The sequence below is a fragment of the Apodemus sylvaticus genome, chromosome 1 (genome assembly GCF_947179515.1).
Source record: "Apodemus sylvaticus chromosome 1, mApoSyl1.1, whole genome shotgun sequence".
NCBI classification, from domain to species: Eukaryota; Metazoa; Chordata; class Mammalia; order Rodentia; family Muridae; genus Apodemus; species Apodemus sylvaticus.
Window position 1 is genome coordinate 80,128,189 of NC_067472.1, and position 12,159 is coordinate 80,140,347.

The window sequence follows — 12,159 nt, forward strand, 5'->3', positions numbered from 1 at the left end:
ATGCCTCTGAGAGTATTCCTCCACAGATACAGAAAGAAACTTCTTCAGGGACAGCTAGGTTATAACACCATAGCAACTTCCCGTAAGCCTTTATTTTTTATTCTTGCCCTGTGCCTCATGCTTGACTAAATCTTTGTAAAATCTGAGAGTTGGAGCTTTCAGCAGATTAGGATGGTGGAAGATAAATGTTTTTCTCTAAATGCTACTGAAATGATGGTAGAGTCATCTCAGGGGTAAGCCAAGAACACGGCAGAGACATGCAGAGGCTCTCTGCAACATGAAGGGTGGGTAACTAGAAGCTGAACTGGAAATCAAAGATTCCAGGTGCCTTTGAAAGGACAAATACAGATGGGGCAGAGGTTGGCTGAGCTGACACTCTGCATGAGAGGCATCACACTTCCCTCCTGTATCCCATGTGTCAGGAGCCTAGATATGTGGGCATGAGAACATCCTGGAACAAGATGGAGTGCTGGCGGGGGAGGATGTGTGGCTATCCAGAGGTGTGATTCCCAGGAGCTGCTGGTTCCTTTGGCTGTCTCCTGGTCCATATCATTTGATAACATTCTTCCATGATTTCCTAGACTTTCTCTAGCACAGCCACATGCTGCAGGCAAGACCAGAGGAAAGAATGTGGACTGGGAGTGCTTGTCTGTGCTGGTTTAGGCAAGGTTCAGGATCTCCAGTCATAGCCTCTGGAACAGCAGAGGGACTAGAGCCTAAGACATGGGTCTTCCCTGAGCGAGGTATGCCCTGTACCACTGTGCTCCACTCAACCCCTTCTGATACCTCCCTAAAAGGAAACGCTTAGAACCGTCCAGCCTCTAAAACACTGACAACCAGAATTAAAAGACCTGGGACTGCAGACTCCTGCTTTGAAGAAAGTGACTAGTTCAAGAACAAAGACCTCTCCATACTGAATGTTGGTGTTTTCCAGCTAAGGAAAACAGCCCATCACATTTCTAACACATCTGAGAGCTTACCCTTCACTGGGACCCCGGTAATGCAGCTTTTCCCTTCCTTCTCACCTCCTGGAACACTGGCCTCCAGGCAGCATCCTAAAGCAACCACGTTGTTGAGGAAAATGAGTCCTAATAGAATCCAGGGAATAGAAACCGTTGAAAAGTAGACAGAAACTCAGTTCTCAGAAAGGAGTGGATGGTTGTGAAAGCAGAGCAAGAAACTGTGAAGACAAAGGAAGGGAAAAGGTTCTTAGCAGTTCAGTAGAGTGGGAGAGAGCAAGAGAAGGTGCACAAAGGGCTCAGTGGAAGGTCAAGTTGAAACTAGAAAGGGCTCAGGGGGTGGGGTAAGTAGGTGGGTGGAGTCCCCTGTTCCTTGAGCGGGGTACTGTTCTGCTGGTACAGTCTTCTTCCACTGGGTCCAAACTCTTAATAGTTCCATCACTCTATAGCAGCACAGACTGCCAGCCAGGCCTTTAACAGTGGGCCTTTGGGGACACTTCCAAACCATAGCACAGAGAACAGGACAGAGAGAGAAACAAAAGGAACTGTCATGTCTCTAGTATAGTGAACAAAAATCCACACTAAGATTCAGTACTGGAGGACTTCTTCAGTATTGTAGAGGGGAACCCTGACAAGACAAGACAGATGCAAGATAGGAGGGCTCAGGAGGACAGAGGTATTTTAGTGTTCTGGGCTGTTGGAAGTAGGGTGTTAAAAATAACAGACTCCAATAATTTAACCTTCAGTGAGGAGACACTAAGGAAGACTCTGTATTGCTATGCAGGTCACTGTGGCCAGAGTTTTCTTCCAGGTTAAGGTTCCTACAAATTCAAAGTAACCACTTTACACTAACAGCTTTCTAAATGGGCTTTTGAAGTCAGGCTTATGATTTCTTGGTGGGACTGCCTTCAGGAAATTACTTGACCTCTGTCTCAGCTTCCCTCAGTTGTCTTACTGGGGTAATAGCACCTACTTTCTAAGGTGTTGTGGTGCTCATGTGGGATGGTAGGCTCTGAGTAGGGCCAGAGGCTTATATCAGGGAGGATAGACCTAAAGGGGATTTTTAAAATTTGTTTTAGACAGTTTTACTGTATAGCCCCTGCTGGCCTAGAACTAATTTATCAGGATCTAGAAGTGCTGGAATCAGAGGCATGTATTACCACACCTGGCTAGATGTATATATTGTTTAGTCTTCAGTATTTGCTTTCATTGTTTTCATTGTGTTTCAATAAAAATAGGGCTTTTTTTTTTTAAACCTAGGAAGTTTTATGTGCAAAGAGAATATATAGTAGTGCATTTCCTTCATGACAGTTGACTGGCAGGTGGAGCCCACCTCCCCACTCCCCTCACCAGTGACGCCTGCCTGCTGCTACATAACATGCAGTCTGTTTCCCTCTGGTGTTTCATCACCCTCAAGTTGTGTCTGTCCACAGTGAATCTCCATAAGCCTGGCCTGGGAGGACAGGACTTCCCAGAATGTTCAGCATGACTCAGGCAGAATACAGTTAGTGATAAAGAGGTGGCACCCAATTGATCAGTGAGGACAGTTAGACTGGGTAGATTGTCATGTGCACACCTAGCCTATCTTGCTTGCTAGAGGTTGTTCTTAGCCATGATAGTCCCTGGACCTACAGTCTTCCATCTCTGTTTCTTGGGTTCACAACCTGGACTCTTAGCCAGCCCTTCTGTGTTTGGTGGCCCTGGCTCTTTGGCTTTTCTCAGTGACCTTGTGCTGGGTTCTGAGCTCTGGGAGGAGCTGGTCACACCCTTGGCGTGCTTTGTGGTCCTAGTGCCTGGGCAGGTGAGTGCTTGATACATGTAACTTGATCAAGCTCCATTTCAGTTGCTTTGCTTGTGCAGGAGACAGAGCTAAATGATTTCAGGGGTTTATGCCTTGAGCTTTATCAGTTCTGTTTTAGGGAAAAAATTAATATAAAACATTTTTTCCTAAAGCATTATGGAATAGAAAGGCTTAAAAAATAAAGGTGATGTTTTACTTCATGTGAATTTACAGGTGTTCCTGGACATATATGAATTTTTTTTGAATCCCTTAGAGTTTGGATTTAGGCATATTTTATATACACACTTTGCTATATCTATTTGCCAAAAGCAAAATAAGCTTTGTAACAAAAGCAGTTGCCCTGAACTGCTCTGATTTACAAATTCTAATTGTTTTCCTCAAGTATTTACTAGCCACCATGTGTTTCTTAAATTGTACTGATAAAAAGAAGGAAGGAGAAGTGAATTTGGCTACCCCTTCCAACAGGATCCCAGTGGAGGATCCCAATAGGATCCCAAGTGTGGCCCTTGGAGGGACACTTCCGAGTGGGCTACCTTATGACTGAGGCAGTCACCTCACATCCAATCCTGAAGGGGATTGGGGATGAGCCCCTCTCCAGCGCTGATATCCTTGTGACTCTTAAGAAATAAACAGTTCTGCAGAAACTAACTAGGATGTGCATCCCCACTCCTATTTTTCTACACTTAAAATGAGGAATCTAAGGCCGGGCAGTGGTGGCGCACGCCTGTAATCCCAGCACTCCGGGAGGCAGAGGCAGGCGGATTTCTGAGTTCGAGGCCAGCCTGGTCTACTAAGTGAGTTCCAGGACAGCCAGGGCTATACAGAGAAACCCTGTCTCGAAAAAACCAAAAAAAAAAAAAAGAGGAATCTAAACGTCAAGCTGAGAAATCAATTCCGTTTGCAGTAACTTGGAAGAAATTTGACAAAATATGCGCAGATCAGTTACTATGAAAATTATAAAACTCTGCAGAAATTTAAGATCTGTGTAAACGAAAATGGATCAGGTATGCTAATGCTATGCTAAGACTCCCAGGTTAATCTGATTCAACACAGACCATGTTTGATTCCAGACTGGGAGTTGATTCTAAAATCTATAACTTAAGTGCAAGGAACCCAGAAAGCTACACAGTCCTGAGGGAAAAGGATAATGTAGAACTCACACTTCTGTTTTTAAACCCTGCTGCACAGAAATCAGTGTGGTAGACAGAGCACAGAGCAGGTCAGTGAAGCACATCATCCGCACGATACTGTGCTTGGTCAGTGTGACTCAGGTGGTTCTCACTCAAGGTATGCTAAGAAAGAATGGCCACACTGTGGCTTTGTCATGTGACTCTACCTGTAGGAAAGTGAGTGGGAAAATCTGGAATGGGGTTGTTAATGTTTAGGGGACAAAAAGGGCAGAGGAGTGGAGGAGATAGGAGTGAAGCTGCTATTAAATCCACAGGCTGCTGCTTGTACCCGCTGAAAGGATGCATATACAATATGTGAAATAAATGTCAGTCAAGCGATTAAATTTAAAATAAATAAAAACTAATCCAAGAAATATACAGGGTACTGAAGAGTAAAATTATGACCATTAAGAGGGGGGACATTCAAAAGATTATAGAAGGATTAAAATATACAACCTAGGAGAAAAACGAGCCATATAAAGACTAACGGAAGTGCAGTAAATTAAATAGACAGGCCTAAGAGAGTCACAGTCAAGGAGACTGGGAAAGAAGAAAAACCAAAACAAAACAGAATCAAAGACAAACACGCATAAAAACAAAGGCTCATAGTTGTCCCAGATTCAAAAGTGTAGAACTTTGTGTTTTGAAGATGATGAAACAGTTAAAATTAAGCAGTTTAATAAGAGTGAAGTGATGATTAAAGGATACTAGCTGTAAGAATAAAAAGTAATTACTATCAATAATTAATATATATAAAAGAAGCAAGAACATTCTAATATGGCAGAAACTGTTAAAGGGGAAACTCAGGTAAGGGGTGAGCTTTATCAGACTACACACCTGAACTGGAGTCACTTACACAGGGGCAGGGTGGTATTTCCTAGAGCAGCTGTAGTCTCCTTTCCAGAGGTAACAGCTATCAGCAAGAATGGGCATGGATGTCCTACCTTTGGGGGGTGGGGTCAGCAGAGGTGGTGGCAGACAGCATACTCTTGACTAGTGGCTGGCAAGTGTGGAAGGAAGGCTCGTAGGCTTTCCCTTTGTCTCTTCCTAGGTGTAGCCAGCTAATGGCTGGCTGTTGTCGCCAGTGCTCTTGTTTGCTTGTGCTTGAAACAGACCTGTCTGTGGGCTTGTCCTAGACTATAAAACAGGTAGGCAAGGCAGTACTGTTGTTGAACATCCAGATAACGTGCTGAGCACCCTTCTAAATTTTTCTCTATTCCTCTTAACCTTTTTGTTCTTTTTCTTCATTGTACTGCCAAGAAAATGGGGAGTACGGCTCATTGCTCAGATCATCAGGAGGGATAGCGCTGGGGCAAGGATTTGGTGGCGTCTACAGTGGTTAGTCTCTCAGTCCCTTGTGCTACCACTGTTGAGAGACTGAGTGGGACTCATGAGGAAAGGGAAGTGTGTGGGCCTGAGCCTGTGCTGAAGAGAGCCACCAGGGCCTCAGCATCTACAGATTTCCTTCCTGCGGGCTTCCCATCAAGCCTCTGGCCATATTCACCTCAGGCCTAAACATCATGCCTACAAAATAAACAGTGTTACTTACCTGGCATATAGACATTCCTTCCATAGTCTACCTTGCTGTTTAACTCCATTTTTATTCTTTCCCTTTCTTTGACTTCTGCCTAGAATGCCTGTCCTCTGTGGCAAGGCTACCCCACTCATCCTTCATTGTCCCTTACATTAGATAGACATCTGCTCTACCCTACCAAATAGCTCATTTCCAAGACCCAGTGTGCTGGAGATCGAGCCCTGGGGGCACTGTGGCATGTCCTGAAGAGCAGAGTCCCTCAGTCCTCCAGCCAGAGAACATGTATGAAGCACTTAGTGTGTCAAGTATGGGTGAACCCCTGTGCCTGTTCTTACTAAGTCTATTCAATATACATTTAGCATTAGCTCTGCTTGATGGATGAGAAACTTGGGGCTCAGAGAGGAAAGGAGCTTTCCTGTGGTAGGCAGAACCAGACCCTCAACCTGGGCTGTGTCACAGCAAGCTCAGTGTCCTCTGGTTCTTTTGCCAAGCCTCCACTTTGTCTCTTTACATCAGAGGAAGCCTGTCTGGTTTGTGTCTATGCTGCACACAGTACAGAATATCTGATTGAAATAAAGATCTCAACAATACAGCAGCTGGGTGTGATGTTTGGCTCTCAGCAGCTATGTTTGAAGGCTACAGCAAGGGTAATAGAAAGGAGAGAAGGTACCATCTCTGGGGTCTATTAGAAAAACTTTTTCCCCCTTCGAGAAAAAGCCTTGCTACTGAAACCAATGGTCCTGGGCTTGAGTCGGTCTTCTCCTTGGAACAGAAAATCTGAGGATTGAGCTTCAATATCAGGCCTGCATGTAAGAACCTCTCTGCTGAGCCATTGGGCTTGCCCTGTTGCTGTTCTTATCTTCATTGTTACAACTGAAGAAACTGAGGCACAGTGTAAAAGTATTACTTTATTCTCCTGATGTATTTATTTTCTGGAGGCTTACTGCCTCTGTCTGATAACCTAGGCCTAGTCCTGGAAGCTGCTAGCCCTCATACAATCTAATCTAGGCCTAAGATGTTTTTGAAAGGATAAAAAATAATACAGCCTAATTCTAATGACCCAAAGAAATCAGGAGTTTAAAATGCTATCTCGCTTTGTTAGAAACTAGGTAAAAGGTCACATTCCAGAGCCCGCCCTTTGTTTAGACCTAGCAGAAAGGCCTTGAATAGGTGATCCTGGCCCCTTAAGGTAACTGGAAATGGGCTAAGCTTATCTTCTGTAAACTTACGCCATTACCCCTAAGCAGGAATTCATGCAGCTGTAGACATTATAGGACAAATTGGTCCAATGAGCGCGGGCTCTGATAATTTAAACTGATTGGCCTAAAAACTATGGAGTGGTACAAATCAATTGGCTTGCATTTCGCGGGCTCTCCATGCTAAGAAATGATTGGTTTGTGATTCGCGGGCTCTGCCGTAAACTTATAAAAGCTGTCGCAATTTGGCACTCGGGGTCTATAGTCCTCTGACCCTGCGTGGTACATGGCTATGGAACCCAGAATTCTGGAATAAAGAAATCCTCATGCTATTGCATCGAGACTGTTTCTCGAGAGTGATTTGGGTGTCGCCTTCCGTGGTGTGGAGTGCTGGGGCACCCTCGGTTTTGGGGGTCTTACATTTTCAGCCTCTGAGACTTGCTGTTGAGTAGACTTACCCCTTCCTAGTTCTTTCTGAGCTCTGGCTGGCTGATCAACTCAGCTGTTAAGGCTCAACACTCCTCTCCACTCTGATTCAGACAGACTTCTCTCACTTGACCTCTCCTGAATTGCTCCTCTTGGCCTTATACTAAATTTTGTAATATGTAATAATCTTCTGGCTCCTTCTCATTCGCTGGCTCTGTATCTAGCTTGTTCTTTCTCTGCAGCATGTCTCTGTACCACTGTCCCAGTAAAGCTGTCTGCTCTCCTTGCACTGACCTCTTATAAGTAGCTTCCCTTTCCTCTCTTCTCATGAGAGCTGGGCAGATCCTTTCTCTGATTCGTCACTTTGTCTGCCACTTAGTTAGACATCACATTCAAACATGGCTGCTTCCTTCTGCAAAATAACTTTACCTTCATTGTTTGGGATTAAAGGTGTGTACTAAGGGTATGTTTGTATTCCAGCCAGAAAAACTAAAGCTTTGTTCCAAGGGCTGAGCCATACCACAACTAGAAATTTTTTTTAAGTAAATAACATAATCTTGAGGTTCACAGTGTGATCAAATATCCTGCAACATTTCCCTCTTTTTTTTTTCAATCTAAGCTAAAAATTGAATATAGTTTAACTACTTCAACAGAAACAATGATCAATCCCATAAATTTAAAATATCCATATGAAGATTCCTTGATGGGAGGATCCTTCATAATTACAGTCCTAATTATCTGTCCTTCTGCAAAACTCCATTTCAGTATCGAGGTTTTCCAATCTGTCAGGCTGATGAACAATCTGTTCTTTCTCAGCTGGTTTGTTGAGCTGTCCTCCATGTAGGGGGATCTGCTTTCTGCATCGTCTTCGTGGCTGTCTTTCAGTGTCTCTTCCTTCCTTGAATTGTGCCTTTCATATGGAAGTTCTCTTACTCAGATGGATTCTTAGGAATTTTGGTGGAACCCATGGTCTTTCATAGGCAAAACCTCTTCCCCAATGTGACACATTCCCTAAGTTCCATTCTAATGGTAAAACATTTTTAAAGTATACAGGTTGATGTAATTCAACAGTGTTTTCTACAATCTAGTTAATCTTTCAGGTACTCTTATTCCCCCTTTCTATTTATCCAGGTACAATTTAGGTCTTTATGAATCTACACATAAACTTAGGCATTTCAGTTCTGCCCACCTCCAAGCCAGCGAACTGGGCTTCTTACCCATTGTCGATGGCTGTCTATCTGATCCTCAGTTTCATTAGGAACCATAGGTTCACAGTTAATACTTTCCTGTTCTCTTACTTCCTCTGTCTCTTATCTTTCATGCCTTTGTATTATTAAAGCTAATTTTTCTTGTATGGCTATTTTTTCAACCTTTTTTATGAGGAAAAATAGAAATACTACAATTGAAAGTTGGGAGGGGTTTACTCCAATGGTCATAATTGCAGTGAGTACAGCAACGCCTTTTCAAGCAGCATTCCTATTCCCTCAACTCCTATCCTTGCTCATGAAGGATCTGAAATGGAGTTTCCCATTTTTTTTGGATATACTTTGAATTTTTTTATTATTTGAGAATTTCAGACAATGTATTTTGATGATATTCCTCCCATTTATTCTACCCACATCACTCTCTTTTTTGAGTCCCACATTTGTATCTCTTCTACATTAAATTATTATTTAATAACCCCTGATAATCCCTTAAAGAAAATAATCCTCCCTGACTTCAGGCTGACTCCCTGACTGTCAGCAGTCTTTCTGCTCCATCTTTCATGATGTTCTTTGAGGCTTGTGGAAGGGGTATGATATAGATATCCAATTAATCATGGCTGAAATCAGTAAAACAATAAAAATATAAAGAATCAATGAAACAAAGAGTTACTTCTTTGAAAATATTAAGATTGTCACACCTTCTGGCCTAGGTAAGGAAAAGAAAGAGTGGAATTATTAAAATTAAAAGAAGAAAGATATGGAGAAAACACAAGCCTTTTAAAAATTTTTCATTCCTCTAAACTAGAATAGTCTTTGAAAATATTGATGATTTTCTGGATTATATGAAGTTGCTAATATTTTAGTGCAGGAAAAGTCTATATATATCATTAAAATTATCTTTTGGGGTAGCTTACTGTGGTTCGATCATAATTCACTGTCTCAGAGGCTCCTGTATCAGCCCTTGCTCTGGCTCAAGGCTACCATTTCTCTGGGGTCTCCTGAGTCTCTCTGAGCGTCCAACCAAAATCAAAGAGCTGATGTTTCCTCTGGAGCTGATCCCAGGTGAATTTTCCTCTGTGCCTTTCTGTCAGACTTCTTTGGCTTTCTGTAATGTTGGTGGGCTTCCTTCTTCTCCACTCACATTGAGTTTTTCTTCCAACTACATTGAGTGACAGATGTAATAGTAAATAGCTGTGTAATAAATATCCTACAACAACACAGAAAGAACATATCATTTAGCCAAGCAGGTAGAACTGGCAAAGTTCTTGTTGCCCTCGCTCCCCACTGGCTTCCATATGACTTTGGGACTCTGGACAGGCCCCTTTGCAGTCACCTGAGATTGTTACCTTCTCCAACTGTCCTAGGGCTTCTTGATAAATTTCCCAGAGTTCACCCACTAGAGTGGGTGTCACTCTGAATTTGCATGCCATTTGCCCCACTCACTCTTAACTTTCTCCTTTACTTAAGGAAACCTGACAGAGTAATTTGCCTGTCACTGACTAGCTGTGGGGAGCTTGACCGGGTGATCTAACCCTTCCATGCTTCAGTTCCCTTGTATATAAAATGACTCCTGGAGTCCTTTGGACCAGTGAGCTGGCATACATCTGTGCCAGGCATCTACATTGTTTTCCATCTTTGTTGTCCTTTTCCTTGGTCATAAGTATGGGTCTTCCCCTGATGTGGTAGGTTGCTGTAGGCTATCTGAAGGTAAATGTAAATTTCCTTCCGAACTCAGAGCAGCCCAGAGCATGGCTTTTGCTGCAGCAAGGCCCCACCTTGTCTGTATTTGTCACCGGCACAAATGTCATAAAGGTGCTAGCTCAGACCTGTTAGTCCTGTCTGCCATGACCTCTTTTTGAGTTATTTTGTAAACTAAGTTCCCATCCTCAGTCATCAGAAGGACTCTTGTTGGCTTTAAAGGAAAAGTTGTTCTTCATTTCTTGAGCAAGTCCCATGCGTGGGCCCTACCTGGAAGACTGGTCAAAGGACTAGGCCATGTCCTCCAGCTACACTGGCAAGCTAGCAGGGCCTCCTTGGCCCCTTGGCAAGAATTTCTTCCTAAGGCACTGTAGTCTTGTCCCTAAGAGTAGTACGTATTTTGGAGTTTTTTTTCCTAAATTTATATTCATTTTATTTATATTAATTCTCATTCACGTGTATGTGTTGGGAGTATGTGCCACATGTGTGGGGATGCTCTGGAGGCTAGACAAGATGGTTTGATTGATGCTGTGCATTTAGAGCTTGCTACAAGCAGTTATGAGCTCTCTAATGTGAGTGCTGGGGACTCTAAGGGCAGCAAGTGTTCTCAACCACTAAGCCATCTGTCTCTCAGATTAGTAGTCTTAAACTTTGCAAACACACCTCACAGGAGATAAACTTGCAGGATGCCATCAACTGCTCTCCCACGAGGTGCTTGTCTGTGTCTTCTGATGTGTGCCCTGTTCCTAGGGACTGATGTCATGGTTCGGTGCCTTAAGCTCCTGAAGGAGTTCAAGCGGAAGATGGAGGACGACCATGATGATGACGACGATGAGGAGGTCATCTCCAAGGGTGTACCTCCTGTGGACATCGTGTTTGAGCGGGACATGCTCACGCAGACCTACGAGCTCAGTGAGTGCTGCTTACAGTCCCTGCCTGAGGTTTTGAGCCCTGGAGTAGGGAAGGTGCTCCCATGAAGGGAATGGGGCTCCAGCACAGAAAGCCTAGAAGACTGCAGGCTTCGTCTTTGGATCAGGGTCAGGGTGGGGCATGCTGCCTCCTAGGTGTGTGGCTTTAACAAGATCCTTGAGCCTTGCCTCCCTGTTATAACAGAATTCTCTAGAGATGCACTAGTAGACCGAGGGTAACAATATCTATGAGGGGATTTATGAGGGAGATTGTTTTGTATGACATGGACATTGAGGCCTACCATAGCTGCCACAAGTGGAAGACCCAAGGTTTTCATGACCCAGAGCAAGGGAAGAAGGTGCTCCTGATCCAGGTAGGAGGGAAGTGGAGAGAGTGCACGTTGTCTTTCCTGCCTGTTTATTCTTTTGCCCTCACTGGCTCCTGGTTGATGATATGGTGCCATCTATCTAGGCGTTCCCTCCCCTTGTTACCCTTGGCTTATAGCTAGCTTCCGCCAGAAGTGAATACCTTCATAGACCCACTGAAGAATAATGCTTGACCATCTGAGAACCCCTTAATCCACCGAAAGCTACCATCACATTGGAGGAAACCCACCTGAGCTCATTGTCAGGATAAAAGGCACGAGAGGAAATTAGCTACAACAGCACCCCCTAGAAACACTCAAGAAACGTAACTGGCTGTTTGTCTTAATACGGTTTCTGATGCTATAACAAAGCATCCAAGAGCAGACAATATTTAAAGAAAAGCATTGTTCTGGAGGCTGGTGAGTTTGGATTAGGTGCTGGTATTTGCTCTGCTTCTGCTGGGGGCCCGTGCTGCTGCATGAAGGAAGAAAAGCAGAAGACAGGCAGACACGGAGAGAGTCCCACCTACTGCTTAGAACAGCCAGAGAACAAGAACCCACCGCAAGGTGGAGGGCTCTCCCCCATATTGCAAGCATCACAGTCTGCTGCACAGAGGAAGTAAGCATAGCCATTCTACTGAGGACAACAGAACTCAGCCTCTGCTATTCCGCCATGCAGGCTCTGTCACCTCCATTGCCTTGTGACTTGTTCCATCTTAGACTCCACCAGCAGGTCACTAGCTAACCACTCCCTCAGCCTTTATGAAGGCTGGTAGATTGACAGTTCTTGTGCTGGCTCAGATTCCTCAGAAAACAGTTTAGAAACAACCGCCTAGAGCCCTCTTGTCCCCACGTATGGCCTGTGAGCTATCTCCTCATTCTGATGGTCGTCTTTATG

General features: G+C 44.0%; 1 protein-coding gene across 1 annotated transcript in view; it reads left to right on the top strand.

The window, feature by feature from the left end:
• Gtf3c1 (general transcription factor IIIC subunit 1) overlaps positions 1-12,159 on the top strand; it is a 70,294-nt gene that overhangs the window by 16,966 nt on the left and 41,169 nt on the right. The window contains 1 exon segment of the mRNA XM_052199703.1: positions 10,739-10,900. Within this exon segment, the coding sequence (XP_052055663.1) occupies positions 10,739-10,900 (162 nt within the window).